The 22,564-nt window shown below is 42.6% G+C and overlaps 1 protein-coding gene across 7 annotated transcripts in view; it reads right to left on the bottom strand.

Moving 5' to 3' along the window:
* tle3b (TLE family member 3, transcriptional corepressor b) overlaps window positions 1-22,564 on the bottom strand; it is a 31,518-nt gene that overhangs the window by 6,064 nt on the left and 2,890 nt on the right. Inside the window, exons 5-15 of one of the 7 annotated variants that reach the window (XM_062425002.1) lie at window positions 21,284-21,328; window positions 15,028-15,090; window positions 14,261-14,365; window positions 10,757-10,795; window positions 7,905-8,109; window positions 6,626-6,642; window positions 3,693-3,809; window positions 2,740-2,790; window positions 2,167-2,322; window positions 1,083-1,218; window positions 362-534 (exon numbers count right to left, since the gene is read on the bottom strand). In XM_062425002.1, coding sequence (XP_062280986.1) covers window positions 362-534; window positions 1,083-1,218; window positions 2,167-2,322; window positions 2,740-2,790; window positions 3,693-3,809; window positions 6,626-6,642; window positions 7,905-8,109; window positions 10,757-10,795; window positions 14,261-14,365; window positions 15,028-15,090; window positions 21,284-21,328 — 1,107 coding nt within the window. Of the gene's footprint in view, window positions 1-361; window positions 535-1,082; window positions 1,219-2,166; window positions 2,323-2,739; window positions 2,791-3,692; window positions 3,810-6,625; window positions 6,687-7,904; window positions 8,110-10,756; window positions 10,796-14,260; window positions 14,366-15,027; window positions 15,091-21,283; window positions 21,329-22,564 lie in introns of all 7 variants that reach the window. The other 6 variants (XM_062424977.1, XM_062424984.1, XM_062424993.1 and 3 more) reach the window with 6 other exon arrangements.

Below are 22,564 nucleotides of genomic sequence, written 5' to 3'. Positions count from 1 at the left end.
TGTTCAAACATGGAGATTCATTTTGGGAGTGAGCCTTTTTTTTCTCTCTTTTTTTTTTAAAGCCTTTAGAATGCTAACTAACTAACATCAAAGTGAAGGAGCGAGGCCGTCTTTGTACTTTCTCATTATGTACACACAACAAGCCGCAGCCAGCGAAGCAGAAATATTCACAATGAGTTATGGAGGATGAATGCTTAAGTTTCTCAAAGTCATTTTGCAAACAGATTTTACAACCTACAGCCGTGGTGGATTATTCATACAGGCGCTGGTGAGGGCTTGTGTCAATCTGATGGAAGTGGAATATATGAATGTATAGGTATGAAAAAACATCATTCATTCAGTCACACACTGAAATACTTACAATTGGTGAGCGTCCGTAAGCGGCAGCAGCTGCTGCACTCATCTGTGGTGAAATGAGGCCAGGATAGACGCCCGGACTCGTCAGGGATCCGTTCATCTCATGATGACCCATCATGGCAAACGGGGTGGCGTAGGAACCCGCAATGGAGAGAGGTGTGCGCAGGGCAGGGGCAGCTAGAGAAAAGATCATTTAAATGAATTTATTGAGACGCTGCAGGAGAGTTAATCTGTTAATCTGTCTATCCTGTCAAACCAGACCAGCACTTTTAAACCTGAAGATATTCAGATATTCATCATGTAAAACACAAAGCTAATACCAGGGAATATTTGGTGTTTTTAGTCGTGTTAGCAGCATGACTCTGAATATGGTAATTCCTGTCTGCCTTTTTCCAGACTAAAATACCTCAACTATTAAATGTGCTGGCATGAAATTTTGTTCATGGTCCCCAGGGGAGGAATTCAAATTACTTTGGTGATCAGGTCAATTTTTTTAATTTGTCCAGTACGTTTATGTAATACCTGCACATTTAAAATTAATGACAGTTCCTATCAGCTGTATTTTGTACTAAAAAAGGTTAGCATGCTAAAGCTCTTAAATTAGACGAACGTCACAAACATCTCAACTGCTGACATCAGCATGCAAGTAGTTTTGTTCTTGAATTTGATTATTTTTATGACACTATGTCCAGTCTTAGTGAAGGTCAGCATGTGTGTTAACGTACCTAATGCCTCCATGCCGGGTGGTTTGCCCATCGTCAGAGGCCGTAGTCCTGGAGTGGTGCTGGTTCCTGGCGTGGGGGCCTCATTCCTGGGTGTGGGTGTGTTGGACTTGAGGCTCGGTGTGGACGACTTGTCGTTCTAAAAACAGAAACACTCTTTAACCTCTTGGTACAACCTTGTTTTGGGAGTTCACTCACTTACTCTCATTCAGCCACATAAACACAAACACACAGAAAAATGAAACTGTCCTCAAGTAATTCCTGCCAGAGTTCTTTTTTTAAAATCCCCCAGTGAGTCGAAAATCCCCCCACTGGCAGGAAAATCCAGAGTGACAATCTGAGTGGACGGCTCAAGGTAATCCAATCTAACACTGACACTTCATTACAGTCATGTGTGTGTGTGTGGGGGTAGGGGCATAAACCTTTGCTCAGAAGTCAAGCTTGTTAAGAGTGGCTACAGAAGCAAGATGGTGGCCCAAACACTCCTCTCATAATTAATCCATCTCTTTCTTTCTTTGCAGATTGAGGGGAGAGGAGTGTGTGTGTGTGTGGGGGTGGGGGGGGTTAGCCTGGTGACACACACTAATGAGGGATGGAGAGAAGTTGGGTGTCTTGGAGGTGGAGGGCAATGATGTGGACTATAAATCTATCTTAATCCTTGGTGAAATGGTTTATGTAAAACCGATGCATGAAGTGTTCTAGCCTGGTTAGCGAGAGCTTCAGTATTAGAGTAAAGGGAAGATGAGAGGAGGGAGGAGAGGAGGGAGACAGCAGTTCCCTCGCCACCGTGTCTCTAGGTTATTTACAGCTTTGGGGCGAGGAAGAAATGACCATTTATTGGGTAAGCCATAAAGGAGATTGAGAGGAGTGAGCCACAGATTTTGATTTCCTGAGAGTGCATCCACCCTCTGCCCCTTCAAGCCCCTCACAGCAGCCAACTGCTAAGCCTCCTGCGTATTAGTCCTTCACACAGACACCCACTTCACTTGACAAACGCCCTTTAGTCTGTCAGTTCACCCTTCAGCCCCTCCACTGTAACCTCCTTATTTCATCTTCTCTGGTTTATCAGTGTGTCCCTCACACTCACATGGGCGTGGTCCTTTGCTTTGGAGGACGGCGTGCTGCCTGAGGATGCGACAGAGGCGGGGCTGTTGGGGGCTGCATCCTTCTTCAGGACTCGCGATTTATCCAAGCCATTTTCTGGAGGAGAGTGAGCGGGGCTAACCCGAGGGGTGGCCGGATCCTACAGAGTTAAACGAGACAGACAGAGAAAGAGACTGAGCAAACAGACTGGAGGAAAGCCACTGGTATGTACATGTAGGTCAAACAAACCAGGGCCTCATGTGCAAACACAGATAAATATACTCGTGCGTGATCCTACTCTCTCTCTTTCACACACACACACACACACACTAACACTTTTCATTCACCTGTCACTCCCTTTTCTCTTTGTGCTCTTTGTCTTATTTTCTAAATGAATAACAAAAGAAACACAGCAAGCAAGCACACACGACAGATATTATGACAGACTTTTTGGCTACAATGAGGAAGGTGTTGAGGCTCCTACAGTCAACTGACAAAAGAGAGCTGTGTTCGGTGTCTACGCAGCGTTCGCACTGTGGAATGTGGTGGAGCAGCTTCTACCTTATGGCAGACTTACCTCATTGGAAACATCCACCACTAAGTCGTCACTTTTGTCTCCGTCACTCTCCTGAAATGAAGCGAGACATTTAGATTACTAAGAGAACAATAACACTAGTAAAAAAAAGGCAACAAACATAAACCAGTCCAATATTTCATAAATAGTTTGTTATAAAGGACTATTTATATTTTAAAACTGAGTATACTTTGGTATTTCCTTTACTTAAGATACAGTATATATACACACATGCTGGACTTAATGAATCTTTTTTATAATAACTCTATACCTTCTTTTCATATTTCTTCTAAGTTTCCTGGAAAGAACGATGTCATTTGGTATTAATTATTTACCGGGGGGTATTCTGAGACCTTTATTCAACATAAAATTAGTTGTGTTGAGTTTAAAATAAGTTGTTGAAAGAACTGTATAATTTACAAACAAGCAAAGATTCATTATTCATTAATCTTTAATTTATTCTTGGAAACTATATTCTTCATACATGTTAAATTGTAGGTTGCCTGTGAACAAAAGGCTGCTGACTAACAACTGACTAGAAGACTCTAGGTTGCATTAGCTTAGCATTTAATTGGATTTATGGAATTGAAAATGCACCAATTGAATGATGTATTTATTTATTTCATTTATAATTAGTGCCCAATTATATCATCTTTCCAGGAAACTTATTAAGAATTTACAGACCCCTAAATTAAAGCATTACCTGTTATTGTATTATATAACCACCACTGTTTTTGGTCATACATAAGATGTTAGTTAGTTTCCTGTTATATTTTGGTTTGCTAATACTTAACTTATATCCCTGAAGTTATATAATATTTTTCAGCATAGTTAATAATCTTACACTGTAGTGCTCCTTAGTCTGCCTGCAGCTAAGTATGAGGGTTATAAACTCATAAAAAAAACATTAAAAAGCTTCATCAAAAACAACACAAGCAATAAACAACAACACTCACATATCTGCTGTCCTTGTCGTCTACTTTGCGTTTCTTGGAGTCGAGGCCATAATCAGATGAGCCGCGGTGCTTCTCGCTGGCTGCCCGCAGGCTGTCTGACGGTGACACCGAGTTATTCTGCCAACAACATGCAGACAGACAGCATCAGTCAACAGTCACTTCTCATTCAGACAAATCTTTGACTCTGTGCACCCTCAGAAACTTTCTATAAACATGTATCATACACAAGAGCAGGACTAGACTCGTTTGGGCATTATTATGACTGTAGAATTGCAGCTTAAATGAGAATCAGTGAGCTCTGTCTGTATTGTGTTATTGTTCTTCATCTTGGCACGATGTTAAGTAACGAACTGTCTGCACACAAATCAACTTCTCTGTTAGTGAAGGAAAGCGGCAGATGTAAGCCATTTAAAAAGAGAGCGAGTGAGAGAAAGAGAAAGCTCTGCCCTGCCAGAATTGGCCCTTCAGTCAAGTGGATGTTTTGGGGCTTAAATGCAGGAAGTGACAAACCCTCAGAAACCAGAAAAACCAGAAACTACCAAAAGCTATCCTGTCCAGGCTTGGCTCTGGAGCCGGTTCTTTTCTCAAAGCAGTGACAATATTGACTGTAAAGCTAAGCGCACAATGCTCCTGGACAGAACTGGACTGATTTGGGATAGAGGGGGCAGAAGATTATTCTGGGATAGCTCAGCCCAGCTGCTGCCAAGGCAATGGAGCAAAGAGGAAACAGACGAAGCAGCTGAGCAAATCCACAGAACACCACTGGAAGACAAAAACATTAACTCCCAGGCAAGGTGATGCACTGGGCAGATTAAGGAGAGGTGAGGAGAGAGGTGGAGTGTGAGGAGGGAGCAGAGTGCAGCGGAGGATGTGTGTGTTTAAACTCACAACCTGACACCTAATCCTCCTGTAGACCCTCAAAGTGACCTGGTCAGACACGCTTGAAGCAACATTAACAACTCTAAATATATAAGTGAACACAGCTCACATTCCTGGCTGCATATTTATCCGCCTGTGACATGCGAGTACAAGCAAATAAAAAACAAAAGTGACCAGGATCTCTCACTCTGTAACTGTTAAACCAAGGTTAATGACTGCTGGAGTCACTGAGTGTGACTGTGTGCACTGTGGCAGGCCAAACATTAGAAAATGACTGACAGGAAAGTTCATGAAAATCAACCAGAATAAAAAATAAAAAAAGAGGAAGGAAAGAAAGAGGCCATTGAGGAAACCTGGACAAGAGTGCAATGTGAAGACACAAAGAGGGTGTTGCCAGCAGAGAAAAGGGCCATGAAAGAGGCAGAGAGAGAAAATGAGAAGAAAAAAAAGAGGAAGAAAGACAGAGAGCAAAACAGGAAAGGAACTTGGCAGGCAATGAGAGCATAGCAGTGTGGCAATGAGTTCTCCCCACTAGTGGGAATGCCCGGACAGGCTGGCACTCTCTCAGAAGCTGCAAACGGGGTTTTTGTAGTCTGGGCACTGGTGTGGTGGGGTGGCACTGCCAAACAGGCCAACGGGCAGGGAGGGAGCGAACTCTGAGGCCAGCCCACACTGACAGGCAGCTCAACAAATCCCTGCCTTCATTAGAAACAGACAGATATGGTGAAAGGGGTAGAAGAAAGATATCTGACTTCTTGGCTGCAGCTGAGGGGAAATGAAAGAAGAGCAGCAGAGAAAGGTAACCGAGCAGGAAAAAAAAAAAGACGTCCTGAGCCGAGGAGAGCCGAGTGTGAAGGTTGAGCAGTTAATGGCAGACAAACACAATCGCTACCCCCTTCACAAAGTGCCCTTGATTTTTGACCAACACACAAAGAATCAGACTTTTCCGGACTGTTTCAGCTAACCCAGCAGCTCTCTCTACTGTTTCCACTTCCCTCCATCTCAGGTCAAAATATGGAAATTTGTTCAGCTACTGTTGTGTGCAGGGGAGGCAAAGAGAGTTTTAGTTGGCCTTGGTGTGAAGCACAAGGAGAGAGATGTTGTCTGACAGAAGAAAAAATCTCCTAAAGCATTACAGCCTGTCTGTGTATCTGAGACTGTGACCTTTAAAGGATTGTTTAGACTCAATAACCCTGTACTTGCCTCCAACTCTCGTATCAGATGACCCGAGACAACAGTACAGGAAGACTCTGCGTGTGAGAGTGTGTGTGTGTGTGTGTGTGTGTATGTGTGTGCTGTAAGGAGAGATCAGGTAAGGCAGTCCTGCTGGCAGGCGCTCGTCACCATACGAGATGGGGAAGAGTTTGAGTTCCCTTCAGACATGAGTGGGCCCATTCAGGATGGCCAGTCAATGGGAACTCAATCTGACCGAGCAGATCCAACAGAGCATTACGCTCCAGCTAGCTGAGAGCTTTAAGCCAGTCCAATAAACAGGGACTTTAACATGAGAAGGGAGCGAGCGAGAGAGAGAGAGAGAGAGACAGACAGACAGTAGAGCGGGAGAGAAGAAGTGGTGTAAGAATTAAATGAATGAGATAAGAAGTGAATGCAGAGAATGAAGGTATGTGCAGAAGAGAAAGGAGGAGAAAGTGTAGATAAAAAGGAGATGAAAAGGAGTCAGGTATTGAACACATGCAACAGTAAATCCTTTAAAGTGATGATGGAAGAATAGAAGGAGAGTCAAAGTCCCTTTTAATTGTGCTGAAATTAAAGGAGGTAGCTGCCTACTATTCCCTGCCCAGTGATTGGAATCATTTTCCACCTGGATTAGATGGCACTGGCTTATTTGGCCAGACTTCATTATTTGATTTCAGTCAGCTTATACCCCCCTGAGTACCAAAAAATGTGTGTGTTCTTATACGGACAGCATGAATTTCTATTGAACTGAGAGCTTAAGTCTATGTAAAGTACACCTAATCACCAAACACAGAGAGCCAGAGACCCGGCAAAGTCAAGAGACACACAGGAGATGGAGAGCGGGAGAGTCAACGTACCGTGCTGGACTCGCGTTCTTTCAGAGGAAGAGCCAGAGGCGAGTGAAAAGATGAGGGTCCAGGAGAGAGAAAACCAAAACACAAATTAGTATGAGTGCGACTCAGCCCTCCAATCAGATAACAGTAATAGAATTATTATTCAGCTAAAATAATACTATCATGTACGAAACTCTGCATAAATACTCTTGGTGCCACTTTCTAATATGGCGCCATTTATACAGGGTTTATAAAAAGCTATTAATGGCTTAATTAAGAGTTAACAAATCATTTACGCTATAGTTCAGTTATAAACCATTACTGAGGACAACTTTTGTGTTGCCAGCTTGTGAAAAATCTCTGGCTGGTGTTTATCCTCCCCCAGTATCTTTTTAGTTCTCAAGTTCATCAGAGAGACTCTCAGATAAACAGTTTGAATACTGACTTTACTTCAGATTTGATGCATTACAACTGTTCAAGTTCACCAACTTATTAGCCTTTTTAAAAAAAAAATACTTCTCCTTTTGGCTTATTTGAAAGTGAGAAACTTGTATTTCTGGTTGAGGTTTCTTCCCATGAAAGGGGAGTTTTTCCTCACTGCTGTCGCCAATTGTTTGCTCATGGGAGAATGTTGTGTCTCTTTAAATTAAATGTATGGACTATACCTGCTCTATGTGAAAACTGCCTTGAGATAACTTCTGCTGTGATAAATAAAGATTGATTGAGAATGATTATTTTTAATAACCTGCCAGTTGCTTGTATTATTGGCTTATAACTGATCTATGGACCATTAGTAAATGATTTATTAACCATTGATAGTCATTAGTGGCAACTTACAAATCCTTTATGAAGGGCAATGTAAGAAAGTGGTTTTAATTTTTTAATTAGACCAACTTTACCACATGCATTTCTGATCATGACTGATCTGCAACCAACATCTAGACCAGGTTAAATTTTTTATGGCCATTTTATGTTCTTCTCTAAGCCCTATACAGTGCTTTCAAATGTTTTCCTCCACATAAGCATTAGTGTGTTAACTCCTCTAAACTCTTTCCTTTCTGCTTCCTAATGTGGGTATGAACTACACTTTTATTTTCACATGTCAAAACGTATTATGGCAAAGGTTAAGAAACTACAACCTCACACAGTAATTGTGTACATAAACACTTGTATTACAGACGTGCAGTGTTATGTTTATATTATGAATGTATTTGGCTGGCAAAAGCTGTTTTTGGCGGGTACGATCGTAAAACCACACTAAAATCCTGAGGACAGTGTGTGTGTGGCAGGCAGTGCTCCTCACCACGGTGCTCCAGGTCGTGGTGGTTCTTCTCATCCTTCACAGGCAGGTGGGCCTGGCTGCCAAGAGCACCAAGCGCCAGCAGGCCAGAGCCAGCACCCGTCACAGGGGGGATGCCGGGCGGCTGCAGGCCTGAGGGATGCGGGGGCAGCTGGACAGGGGGGCCGTGGGCTGCGTGGGAGAGGTGCTGGGCCTGGAGCTGCTGCTGCTGTAAACAAACGTAGAGAGACAGGAGACAAGACAGAGGACAAGTGGGTCGGCTGGGAAGTGAAACCATGAATGACCACACTCTACTTGTGCATTAGAGCTGGCTTACAACAACATTTAGTTCAAGGCCAAACCGTTTATGCATAATAGCACGCTGACAGTGACTGCCAACAAGCTGATCCAGCTTATTCACTGTCTGAGGGGGGAAAGAAATTCTGCTCACTGCTGCAGATGTACAGTGCATCCTTAAAATGCTGGATAACAAACAATATCATATATTCATTCACAAACACCTCTGTGTTCATATTTCTTTGTTGTATTTGTGTCTTAAGCATTTAGTTATGCATTATTAAGCCAAATATAAGGGATTGCTTCATGAGACAGCAATATGTCACCCTTTGAAAACATTCCATCAGATTTATCTGCTAGTGTTTTTAATAAGGGTGCTAAGACAGTACTGCAATGTACATCTGCAACTAATGGTTATTTCCCTTTTTAATTCATCTATACATTATTATAATTATTTTATGTTTGTAAAATACTTGTCAGAAAATGGCGAAAAATCCCTGTCTCAATTTCCAAGAACACAAAGTGAAATCTTCCGTTTACATGTTTCTTACAATCAAAACCCCAAAACAAAGACATCAAATTTACATTTATATAAAACAGTGAAAAGCAGTAAACCCTCACATTTTACAAGCTGGAAGCAGAAAATGTTAGACAGAGTACAATAAATTACTTCAACAGTTGATCAATTATCAAACTTATAAGTTCATTTTTGACAGGAAGGCGCTCTTCTACTAAAATATACTGCTATAAAAAAGATACAAAGTTGTGTCTCTGAAGCAAAAAGTTATTTAACATTCTGACAGTCACTACCTTCAGGCTTACACAACAGACATGGTGTTTTTTTATGTCATACTCTTTACTTATTACAACACTGCTAAGCAGACTATGCACTTATCACATTTGCTTAACAAATATGCTTATCGTTTCTTATTTATAGTGTGTGACCTTCGTGTGACAACCATAGCTGACTCAACAACACCTTCGCTTTGGTCATCAGAAATGAAACCAGGCGTTTTTGGGGTTGGGGTTTTTTTTTGCTCCCTCCCAAACCACTGTGCTTCAATCATAGTTGGGATAGTTAAAAATCAATCGGCCTACACTTGAAAACCTCAAAACCTTTCAGCACTCTGGGAAAACCAAGCAAGCATGCCGACTCCTTCACTAAAAATGCTGTTAAGCACAGACACACACAGACACACACACACACCTCCCAAGAGGCCGTGGACGTCTGTATGAGAGAGGCAGTCAGAGAGCAGTGAGTAGATAGACAGGAGTTAAATAGCCACTCAGGCAAGAGGGAAGCAAGTGCTTTAAAACAAGGTTAAATAACACTTAGCACATCCATCAACTGCCTCTCCAAAAAAAAAAAAAAACATGATTGCTATTCTGCTTGCTAGATAGAACTTCAATAACCTCCTCCATACATTCATTACATAAAATGGAGAAACAGATGAGGGTATATCTAGTGGCTCACCACATTAAAAGGTTTATTTAGCAGCTGGCCATTATTCAGTCGGCTTATTATGTCGAGCTGGACCTGGAACCGTACAATGGATAGAAGCAACTGAAGGGCGGCATTGTTAATCGATATTGTGCTGGTGTGCAGAGCAGCCTATTTGTTGAGGAAAAAAGGAAAAAGCGAGCAAAAGAGAAAAAGAAGGAGGAAGCCAGAACAAGAAAAAGGAGGGAGAGGCAGAATCAGAAAATAACAAGAGAATGAAAGAGAGTGAGCGAGGGATTCGGGCAGGGACGTCCCTATTGAGTGTGCCTAATGAGGAAAAGCGTGCAGGGATCATTATCAAGAAGCCTCATTAGCGAGCTATGGCTGAGGAGAGGAGTGAGGAAAGGGAGGAGAGGGTGGAGGAGGGGCAGAGAGAGAAAGAGAGAAAAAAATTCAGAAAATAAATTGCTTCCAATTCAATATTCATGGGTAAAGAGCTGGCTTCCTTTCACACTTATCTTTTTTCATTATGTGTAAATGCCGCCACAGCTCAGGCAACTTCCACAGGAAACAGGCAATTAAAGTTAACTAGGCGAAGCTGACTCCCTGCAGAACAGTACTGTCAGGTGGAACAAGCATCAACAGTACCAGCACAAACCAGCTGGCAGACTGGCTTAATAAGTCTGACAATGATCGCCACATTACCTACTTATCCACTGCTCTACAACAGCTTCTGTAGCTCGTCATATCTTCTGCAGTTGTCGCACTAAAGATTAAACTACACCCAACGCTAAAAAATAAAAAAATAACTTGATTGATTTCGGTATTCGAACAGTAGAGACTCACAGTATAAACGCATTTGAGGTTAGTCGTCAGATAAAGAATTAAAGTGCTTTCAAATTGCCGTCTGGTTTCACTCGATGTCGCCTGATCTCTGAGCAAATCTGAGACACCTGAGTAAAGCAGACAAAGGACAAGATGCCAAAAATATCCAAACACACACACACACACACACACACAACCCAAGTCGTGCTTTGTCTCTGGCAGGCATCATCTCCTATCACAAAGACGTGTTAGACGGGCAACAAACAATTTATAAAGAACACTTCAAAAACCACAACTCTCCCTGAACACTAACCATGAAGGCTGGATAGACACTATGAGGCGGCTGCTGCTGCTGCTGGGTCAAAAGGAGACAAAAAGACATGATTCAGGTAGACACTCATACAAGACACCAGCAAGAAGACTCATGAACAAAAGAATAATGACACTATGAAAGCTTCATCAACCAGTGTGTCTATTGTTAAATGGAATATATCGGGCTTTTTGTGACTTTCTGCTGTTTTTATACTGTTATGATGCTGGATATTAAACATGATAAAAGTTCTAAAACCTAAGCTAAACAAATATAAAATGATACCAGCAACAGACATCACAATAACGACTTTCATGAGATGATATACTGACTTTGCCTTCAGAGCTTCCTGAAGCTGACCAATCAGAACAGAGGAGGTCCTTAAAGCAACAGGAGCTCAAACGGCCTGTTTCAGACAGAGGCTGAACTGAGGGGCCAGTATGAGATAAATCAGGACTTTTTTTAAAAACTGTAATTCATGCAAAGATATTCCAGTAAAGCCCCAAAATACAAACATATGCATGATACATCCTCTCTTTAAGATAGTGATCTCAGGCTAGTATCTTATTTTATTAAATAATAAAAAAAAACTTAAATGATGTTATAGAGTGCAACAACAACAGCAAACATGATAGCTCCATGTACAAAACCTCAAACATGAAATACTTGTAGCCCATGACTATCAGCTAAAAAGCCAACAATGTGTCACTGTGGACAAAAAAATAGCTCAGACACTCGATCTAGGACCTTCTGAATAAAACAAACAAAGCATGTAAAGCTTTCAGAGAAGAGTTTTGCAAAGACAAAAGCAGGCGCAGTAAAAGTTTACGCTTCACAGATTAGCCTTCACATTTACATAAAGGCAGTGATAAACGGCGCACCACCTGTAACTGGCTCGTTAACGATTATCTAATTACAATCTTGCTCATATTCATATCAGTGAAATGATGGGAGCATGGAAATGAGACAGCACCTCTGACATGTTTAAAATCAAACTCAATCATATGTCCCCTCTGGTCAAAACCTAATGCAGAACAGTCACCTTCACAGTTCAAGCCTCTTGGGTTTAGGTAATAAATGGACTTTCTCCTCAACCTTTCTGCAAATACATCAAGAGACTAAATAGCTGCAGCAGATCCACCAGAGTAGCTTAAAGTGGCAGCTGTAAAGTTTGAAATTTGCTGCAAATTTCACAACTTTTTAAAGAGTTACCAAATTTCTGGTTAATTTAGCAACAAACTTGTAATCAAGTGTAGTTTCCTGTAGCTATGTTACAACTAAATGTGTGTTTTATTATATCTCCCTGTACTCAACTTTCTTTTTACCTTTTCTAAGGAGAGCTGTTGCAAATTAGTATCCACTATGAACTCTTAATACTTTCATAGGACAGCTGTTCTCAGTTTGTCTATATACACTATATCTGTCCCTATGAAATAAATACATATTTTAGCAACAGAGTTTGCAATGAATGATTATTTACTGTCTATCACAGGTTTTGAAAAGGCCCAAGTGACATTTTTCATTAATTTTAACACAGAAAAACAACATTTCATTTGACAGGCTGGAACCAGATAATATTTGCCCTTTTGCTTGGGGAAAACAATCGTAATTATAAAAAGATAATGTAGACTCATTTTATGTCGATCAACTGATGATTTCATTCTTTCAGCTCTAATGAAAATGTGTAAATGTCTATAAATAGCATCATCATACTCACTGCTAGATTTCTTAGAAGAGTATCTCAACATTTTCTCACCTCTAACCCCATTTACAGGTTTTCATGACTGTGTTACATTCATTTTGTAATGTTTCACACAATACTGTTCAATGCTGACATCTTTATAGTGCTTAGTTCAACCAACAGTCCGATACTCAAAGATTAATCCAATATAAAACACCAAACTCTTTGTTTTGAGAGGCTGATTCAGGACTTGTTTTGGCTTTTTTTTTTGCTTAATAACTTATCACAATAGTTGGTGATTACTTTTCAAACAACTGTGTGTGTGTGTGTGTGTGTGTGTGTGTGTGTGTGTGTGTGTGTGTGTGTGTGTGTGTGTGTGTGTGTGTGTGTGTGTGTGTGTCTACACTCAAATCTATCTCCTGATCTAACTGTTATAAGAAGGCTGACGGAGCCTGATGGTCTCTGAACCATCGTCACTCTGAAGCGGCCTCACTCACACTGTGGGGAGATTGATCACCTGCCATTGCTGCACTCAAATAATTAAGGTCTGTTTTCCTCCGCGTGTGTGTGTTCTGTCTGGCCCTGCCCACCCTTAATGAAAAAAGGGTCATTCCTGTTGTGGACAGTCTCTGTGAGCTGTTTTTTTAGAGAAAAAGAGGAAATAGGAAGTAATTACCTTGAAAACTGGGGGTTGTGCTCCTGGCTCATTTACTTTAATCGAATTTCGATATCCGTCTCTCATTAGAGTTGACCCCCTACCACTGGGACTAGCTAACCGCTGACTAACCTCTGCTACAGAGGGCTAATCAAAAGGGTCAGTTATCCATCTGGGTCCAAGCTGGCTATTAAAATGCTGCTAGTTTTTAAATAAAAGCAGATGGCAGACCAAATCACTAAACAGTCTATTTGACCAGAAAAGAAATTGTGTTTTTAGGGTCGTTGCAACTATTAAAAGGCCAATTACTGATTTTGAAAGTGCTGCAGATGCCCTCAATTGAATTGAGGAAAATGTTATTATAGGGGTGAAAATCTGACCTAAAAACATACTTAAAAGCAAACACCTTTTATCCAAACATCTTAGAGAGGCTCAGTATCTGTACTGTACTCTGCACTGTGATCTAATCTCTGTTGCAATCTCAATGTGTGTCCTAACCTGACCGCCCTAAATCCTTCTACTATTGGGTCAGAGGTGGGGGCAAGCCTGTTGGCTAAAACGTTTTATCTAATTAAAAACCAGCCAAAGTGAAATCTGAGAAACACCATGATCTGATCTCTGTCTGGACTGTGTTACTGTGTATCAGATGTTCTTTGATTCTGACTAAGACGAGCTAATCAGGGCAGAGCTGCTATTAGGAGCTGCGCCCTGCGTGCTGATAGGTCATGGTTAACCAACAATCAGAGAAATTACACCAGTGAACAATATGACAGCACATTGCAAACATTGTAAACTCAAATAAAAACCACTGGAGACAGGGGCATGCCTGCACGCGTGGAGGAGGACACAGCGCTGCTCGTTCGTATGCAGTCTGAATGTTCAAATGCCGCAGACAGGAGGAAGAAAGTGGTTGCAGAATAATACACCACACTGTTCTTTTTCTCTTTTAACCCTCATTTTCCTCCTGAATCTATTGCCCTTTCCCCGGTTATCCCCGACATGCAACACTTCAGCTGAAGCGCATGAAGGTGAAATAAACCTGAGTAATGCAGTACGCTTGAACAGCTTAAACTTATGCCTGTGTGCGTGTGTGAGTGCCGGTCCTCGTCTGTGCATGCAGGTTTGCCCCTGACTTTGGGTCAAATGAAGAAAGAAGAGGGGGTATACACACAGTGAGAGGCAGATTGGGAAGTCCACGTACCCCGATGATAGCATTCAGCTCAGTCATTGTCACCTGTTTGGCCCGTTCAACAGCCTGAGCCACCTGCTGTTGATGCTGCAGGACACAAAAAACACAAAGATTATATTCCTGATGGAAAAAGAATTTATAACAGAGGACTGAAAAAGCAAATATACCCTCCTGTAGTGACGGTTTATCTACACCGGTTTACATACAGCAAAGGCATTTCAGTTGATGTTCAGACTGAATGGAAACTAGTGAATTTGAATTCTGTTGTAGTTAAGGCAACACATTTATTTGTCTGCTTAGTGAAGGTATTTTCCACCCTGAAGCCGTTTTTATTGATACAAGAATTGACTGGGCTTTGTTTTAAGTGTACTGCTTCCCTTTCGGTCGTGTATATATTTCTGTTTGGCTGTTTGTCGAACAACGAAGGAGCACGAGAAACAACTCTGAGAGGCGATAGATGCAAAATATTTACTTGTGCTCAATTTAAATTAGGAGTCATATACATAATTCAGCTTTGTGTTAACTGCTCGTGTCAGTTTCATAATCGTTTTAGGACTAATTGATTATTGTTTACAAGACCGATGATTAGCAAAACATCTTAGAGTTTACATCCTTTTAACTACATGAGAGGCTTTGATCCTGGGTGTCTGCACAAAAGCCTCCCCTAACAACGTCCCATACAGTTACCAGGTGAATAAAATGAGTCTAATTCTCATTCTCTAGACGCTGTGAGCCGGGGTGACACTCACCTCTTGTGACAAGAATGGCATGATCTGAGCCAGGATTGCATTGAGACGTTTGGCGATCTCAGTCTGCAGGAGAAGAGGAGAGAGAAAAATGTTAGAATTACATTTTTTTGGGGGGGATGAGCTACGTGCCACAGACAACGCTAGAATTAAGCAGCTAAACTACCTATAAAACAAAATGTATTTATGCAGCATCCGACTGGAGAGACCATGTATTTCTTAACTAAATTGGGACCGCCTCAGAACAAATTTACTTCCCACTCTCTCTTGCCTCCATTAGACTCAGGCCTTATTTCATTAGGAGGCTGAAATATGCTAATGCCATCTGGCTGGAGAGACCCTAATGAGGTCCATACTTCATAATTATGGCCCATAGAGAGGGGGGTGGGGCACGCTGAAGCAGACAGGTTAACTCTCTGGCCCTATCTATCAGAGGCATCTTTGGTATCGACCACAGAATATTAGCTGGCAGAGTAAGACGATACTGCACGGCTCCATGCACATAGAGCACTTTACAGCGCTGCATTTGGACAAATGGATATGCTGCGCTGCCCGCCTACCGCATTTGAATGTCCCAAGACATTCTGTCTAAACCCATTTCCTTTTTTAAAAATCTGTACTTTCCAGAAAGAGAGAGAGAGAGAGAGAGGAAGGGGGGGAGGGGGGAGGAAAAAGATGAAGAAGGGGAGACAAAAGTAAAAAGCAGAATAAAGGGGAAGGGGTGGGGGTGGGTGTGAGGGGGTGATGAATGGTGAAGTGATTTGACACTACTGTAATGTGGTTTGACTGAACCGGGGGAGGTGAACTAATTGATTCTGAGACATTCGGGGTGGAGGCTCAGCAGGTGTGTGTGGGGTGAAGGGGTCTTTCCCGCCGTTTTATACGCTGCTGCATTCCACTCATTTTATCCCTTAACCTTGTTTGACTGTGAAAAGGGGGGGGGTGCCACTAGCCTTTTGCCCAACCCTTGGTTTTCATTTTGGAGGTGGGGGCGGGCAGGAAAGAGGAGGGGGCAGACCTTTGCTGGCCTGTCAGGAATTATCTCACAAACCTCTGTCTGACCTTAGGCGCTCTGTGCTTTCTCTCTCCATCCAGCCTCCTCTTCCTCCTCCCAACACTTCTTCGTACCCCTCCCTGCTAATCTCCACTGCTCTCCTCTGTGCCCTCCCTCCTTCCTCCTCTTCCTCTCTCACCCCCCCCCCCTTCTGTTGCTGGGGCAACGCTATCTGGCAGGGCTGATCGTTATGTAAATTGGGCTGAGGCCCTGACCAGAACAGCCTGTAAAATCATATTAGGCGCAGCACAGAGGCAGGTCATTAAATTGAATTTTCGGCCTGTCGATCTGATCGGCACGGGAAATTAATGAGGGATAACTGGGAGTGGGTTGGCGAGGAGGGGGCTGCACTGGGGGGCTGACATAGAAACAGAGAGAGAGATGGAGAGAGGAGGGAGAGGGAGGGAGGTAGCTCTTTGGAGACTCATAAACCATCATCATTAGCGGGGGCTGGATACAATGACACACAGTAGGATTAGAGTGTTTCAGTATCACACCACTTCTCTGGAAATGGCTGCAAGGGGAGCAACATGGGGCGTGTAGGAAACAGCGGTATGCTGATACACTCGACTATTAGAGCAACAACATTACAAAACCCTCACCACAAACTGAGTCACAATGAAAGCCATCCATTTGTTCCTAGCAAATCACAACTCCACAGTCGTCATCTGAAGCCAAAAAACATCCCTGGAATTCAGGTTGCACTTTGTTATTAGTAATGGACTGTTTGGTGCGCTGTGCCGAAAAAACACAGGTTTACCTCGGCAGTATTTGAGAGTAGGAACGCCAGGTGTTTGCAGAGCCGAGTTGCGTTTAGGGTTTTTTAAGGTCAAATGTTCCCGAACCACCTAGTTTCCTTTAAAACTTTACCCCAGAGTTAAAAGATTGATTCGGTGCCAGGAAATGAAACAATGGAGCTGATTTCCCTCGTATACATTCTTGTTTTTCTTCTTTGACCTAATTATTGCAACTCTGCAGCCATTTATTTTGTCGTATCGCAGCAACAGTTTAAAAAGAACATGACGGCAAACATGAGTTGTACGTCAACCTCACGAGAAGTATGCTGTGAAACCCTCAACGGAGCAGCTACATCTTGTCCTTCCTTCTCAAATCTAGTCGTACCACTGTGTTCAGACAGAGTTCACACTTGTTAAGGAGGGTAAATGGGCATAAGCCTTATTTACATGACTTTTGACAGCCATTTTTGACGGGAGGGGAAAAAAACACTGATAACACATCACATCTGATGAGTTGCGGCACTCTTAAATGACTTCCACTTTACTTCGGAGCCACTATTTTCCACAGTGCTTTTAGCAGCAGAGACAGGCACTGGAAAGAGTTTATTGTCACTTAAAGCCACTGAAAACAGAAGCCTTTGAGCCAGCAGAAGCTTTTCACTGCAGCTCCACAATTACAGGTACTCAGGGTTGTCTAGTAGCACCAGAGCTTGGAGAGGCTCTCTCTCCATTGCATCCCTCTGTCAATGGTGCGTTGAAAGCCATTTGGCTGTTTGTCGCTCCAGGCATTAGCCCCCAAGTGGAGAGCAGAGTCTCTGACGAGGATTCAATTGGCGCAGAAAACAAGTGGCATATGATGTGGGGGGTGTGGGGGGTGGGGTGGTGGTGGTGTTGGAGGGGGGCAGAGATGGCTGTTTAGGAATTATCTTCTCAGCCAGAGCAAAGGAAGAAAGAGGCACTTAGAGGTATCTTGTTCATTACAAATGCATGAAGAATATTTTGCATGTGCATGTCAGTCTATTTTCAGCTCATACACACAAAACTGAAGTGACATCCTTTCTACAGGGGAGCATATGGGCGGTTTTCTGACAGATTACATCTGATTACCTTATAGTTAGACACTTTTTTTCATGGCTCTCATTCTGAAGATTTCTATTTCACCACATCAACAGTGACATAAAATCATCATCAGCCGGTTGAGTACACACACACACAAACACACACACACCCAGACGCTAATTGTGTAACACTGTTCTACCAGCCCTTCTTGCCTGGCTATCAAAATAAGCATGTCTCACAGCCTCCAGTAACCTCGTCAACCTCCCTTGAGAGAGAGTGAGTGTGTGTTCTCGTAGTCAGTTTGTTTTGGCTTACAGACAGGTCGGCCATCATCACCTTGGCAAACAATTCCAGGAATCCTGTATAAATTATTCATTTGCACAAGCTCTCTTTTTCTCCCTGCCTGCCTCTGCTCCTCCTTTCACCCTCTTCCTCCATCCAGGAAACGGACATGACTCTCCTTGATAAGGCACTTTCTCTGTTTCCCTCATTCATTCATCAAGTGAGGAAACGGACACATGGACACAACTGCTAACACAAAATGGCTACCTAAAGAGGTGCAACAAAAGTGAGCGTACAAATGTAATGGTGAATTGTTGATGACCCCCCCCCCCCCCCTTTTATCTCCTCACGTTCCCATTGCTTTTAATTTACCACAAAAAGGGGAGCTGAAATCAAAACGAAGGCGGGCATACGAGAATAGATAAACAGCGACCACAACAGAGAACAGAGGTACTGGAAAAAAACAAAAACAACCCCCACCACAAAGTCAGTAGGGGCACGTTGCTGCGGCAGCCTAATGAGCTGTGCTAATTAAAATCACTTATTGACAGCAAGCGAGGGTGATTACCACCATCCTGCACTTTTTGCCATCATAAGAGACACTGTCAAAACAAATTACCCCCCAGCAGCCACACAGATCCCTTCACTAGTAACCATTTGGCTCATCTGAGGAGGGGGGGGGGGGGGGGGGGGGGGGGCAGTGTATCTGTTGGAACTCGTGTGTAAAGTTACGACCGGTGTTACCGTGTCAGGGATAGGAGTGTTTATTTATAACCACGTGTGTGTGCGAGTGTGTATGTGCTTTTCAATCCAGCTTTGTTGTGATAACGACACAAAAAAGGAGTTCATCGTGTCTTTTTTTTCCCACACGTGGCAGTAAATCTTCAAGTAAACTAATATGTCTGCCTGCCTCTAATAATCCAACCTCCTCCCTGCTTTTCCTACCAATAACAGGGACACAAGCTAAGGGCTCTCTGTTTACCTCTCGCTGATGTCATCACAAACACTCGCTCACCGGGGACGGGAGACGGGAGGAGAGAAAGAAGGAAGGAGAAGGGAGGTGGCAGGAATCATGCATTATTCAGAGCGCTCCGTCGACTCCGCGGGGCTTATTGATAAACAAAGGAGATGCACAGGAGAGGATCAGTCGATTAACCCATTTATCCTGAAGCCTCTCGCTCCTTTCCTGTCTCCAAGACCCCCACCCTCCATCCCTCCCCGCCCCTCTTGTTTTGTCCACTGCCACCAGCGTACACCCATAAAAACCAGCTCCACCCCCCACCCTGCATCGCTTCAACCTCCTTGTTGGTGATAAGTGCCTGACAGAAAACACTCGAGAATGGGGAGAGTGTGTGGGGCTGCTCCTCGCTCCTTGATAAACAGAAAACACCTAGTTACCGCACGTGCACACACACACACACCCCTACAAAAAAAAAAAACGCCTGATGAATTGTGCGGTGTGCTGCTGTTCCAACTGGGCTACCCTCCCACTGATGCCATTAACCTTCCAGATCTGAGGGCCACGGAGCCTCCACCCCATCTCTCACTCTCTCTGTCTCTGTGTCTCTCCTTCTCCCTCTCTGACAGACTCCCACTCTCATACATCATATCACACAGCTAATGACACAAGGGCCATCGTTCACATCACATCATTGGGCTGGCGGGGCAGACAGAGGGGGAGGAGGAGGAGGATGGGGGGGCAGCGATGAAAAGACATAAGGGCACAGAGGAGGAGGTGAAAAAAAGGAGAATTGAGGAGGCAAAGGTGACTGAGGGGAAACACAGAAGGCAGGATGGAATCAGCGAAAAGGGAAATTTAAGTGCTGAAAGATAAAGAAGAGCCACAGAAGTCAAAAGAATAAAAGATTACACTGATTTCTGTTGAAAAATATGTAGATTTCACACAGCTGACTAAATAATCTTAAGCTGAATAGATTTGTCTTGAAGTATGTACAGCTGTTACAGGTGTAATCTTGGCTTTCATTGCGGGGTAATGTCTTGTATTTTAAGGACACTGCAGTATGTATGAACAGCAGCAGGCGTGAGATCAGCAAACGCCTTCACCGAACCACACACACACACACAGTCAGCACTCTGTGGACACACCTACACAGTGATGAAAGGAGCTGTACGCCATTTTGTGACACTATGGTTTAATTGTTGAATAGATCTACAGAACAAGCGCTGCAACTAACGACTATTAATCTGTCCATTATACTTTCAATTAACCAATTATTAGTCTATAAAAACTCAGAAAATATTAATTCCAAAAGCTCAAGATAAGACTTCAAATGTTTTTAGGTCTGACTTAGTGGGAAAAACCCAAATATATGCATGATTTAAAGTAGTATAAAACAGCAAATCTTCAAATTTGGGAAGCTTGAACCACAGAATATTGAGCCTAACAAGTAATTGATGATTAGAATAGTTGGTGATGGATTTTCTGTCAATCAGCTAATCACATAATACAAAACACACTGAATCCAAGGGCGCTGCAAGATATTACGATGTAAAGAAGTAAGTCTTTAGTGTCTTGCTTGAGGACACTTCGACAGGGTGCATTCTGGGTGCTGCAGGGGTTTTACGTTAACTAAGACTTCAGGTTGAAGGATGGCTTTCAGAAAAACTTCACCACCCTGCCAACCAAAAACCTCTGCACACAGCAGGTGGAACCAAACCCACAACCAGCACACCAGTTCAAAGAACAACCTGCTTCTATGCCGTAACTTTACTGAAACAGCTCCTTAAGAGGCGTTTATGAAACTGCAGGTTTATTTTTGACCTGTTCTTCCATAATAGTCTTTCCACTGCAGCACGATGTCCGGTGCTGGGTGGCAGCTGAACTAATGAGCTTTTAGTGCGGCTGGCACCGGGGAGGCCGACTCCACTCCTGACATGTGCATTCACATACACACAATAGTACAACGCATACACACACACACTCAGAAGGACAAACCACACAAAAACACATCCTCTGACTGTCTGCCAAATACTTCACTTTAATCTTATCAAACCATCCCCCATCAGGCAGCGTGCCCTTCGTGTTGTTTAGCCTGTCAGCATTTTCAGGGTGAAAAACCAACATTGTTTTGTCTTTACACAGACCATCTCTGATATGGCTACATACCTGTTTGTGCATCTCAATGTTGAGCCCATAGGACATCTCATAGTACTGAAAAGAAGAAGAGATGGGAAAGCATGAATACATAACAAAGGCTGCTAAAACCAAGACAAGATCCCAGATGTGGGTTCTTAAAAACAGGATTTCCAGGAAACTTTGTTTTTACTTTTCTGTACTGAGGATCAGAAAGTTTTTGTTTTGTTAAAAAGGTATGAAAGTTTTGTCAGACCTCTTAAGCACCCAAACACTAAAAGATAAGATGAATATATGTTGCAACAGCACAGACAAGGACCATTAAAAAAAACACAGACATTTACCAGAGGCTGACAACTTTGTGTGCTTTTTGTGACCACAGCAGACAAATGATTGGCTACTGTTCCCAGTAACTTTTATTGGGCACTGCCAGTAGCACAAACACTGCCTGTGGCTTCAAAAACCAACGAGAAAAGCCAATACTATTATTCAGAACAACATTGTCTGCTGCTGATTGACAAAAACTTGTGAGCCCACAAATGGATTCAAACTAAAGCTCAGTAGTTTTTCTTGTTGAACAAACGCACAGCAAACATCTTCCACTTATTACAGCTGCTCCGACCACCCTGCGGTTCCCAACCGGGAAAATAATGTTTAACAAACGCACTGCTGCTGCTGCATTTGGATAAAGTCATTCCTTTCATATACAAACAAGATAAGCACACACATATACTAAGCGTGGGGTTGTAGTTAAATCAATTGTCAGATAAAGATTGTTTTTTTTCCATGTACACAATGAAGCCTCTCCTGCTTTAGAAACACCCTTTGAGTTGGGTTGTTGTTGCAGACGCACATTTTTCTTTGTCTCTTTCTGATCACAAGGAATGGTAGAATGAAGTGAATGTAGTATAATTTAATTGCAGAATTGAAACAGTTTCACACTTAACCCCTTTGCAGCACTTTGATAGGAATCTGTCTCAGCTCTAATGTGGTTTCAATAAAAGGTAAAAGTGTTGAAACACAGTTCACACAACAGAGTTGAGCTGGGTTGAATATAATTGGTTACTGACTTGTAATGGAAGTATATTGTTATGATGTTAGATCTATGATTTTCATCAATGATTTACAGAAAAAACTGAAAGTTTCCATCACATTTTCCCAGAGCCCAAAGTATCACCTTTCACATTTCCTGTTTTGTCTAACCAACAGTCCAAAATCCACAATTATTCAGTTCAGGATCACAGAAAACAAAGAAAAATGGCAATTTTTCACATAACATTTGGCATTTTTGACTAAAAAATTACTTGAATGATT

Source organism: Scomber scombrus, chromosome 1 (assembly GCF_963691925.1).
Source record: "Scomber scombrus chromosome 1, fScoSco1.1, whole genome shotgun sequence".
Lineage (NCBI taxonomy): Eukaryota > Metazoa > Chordata > Actinopteri > Scombriformes > Scombridae > Scomber > Scomber scombrus.
The sequence above is the reverse complement of the archived record's forward strand: the minus strand, read 5'-3'. Positions and strand labels throughout refer to the sequence as shown.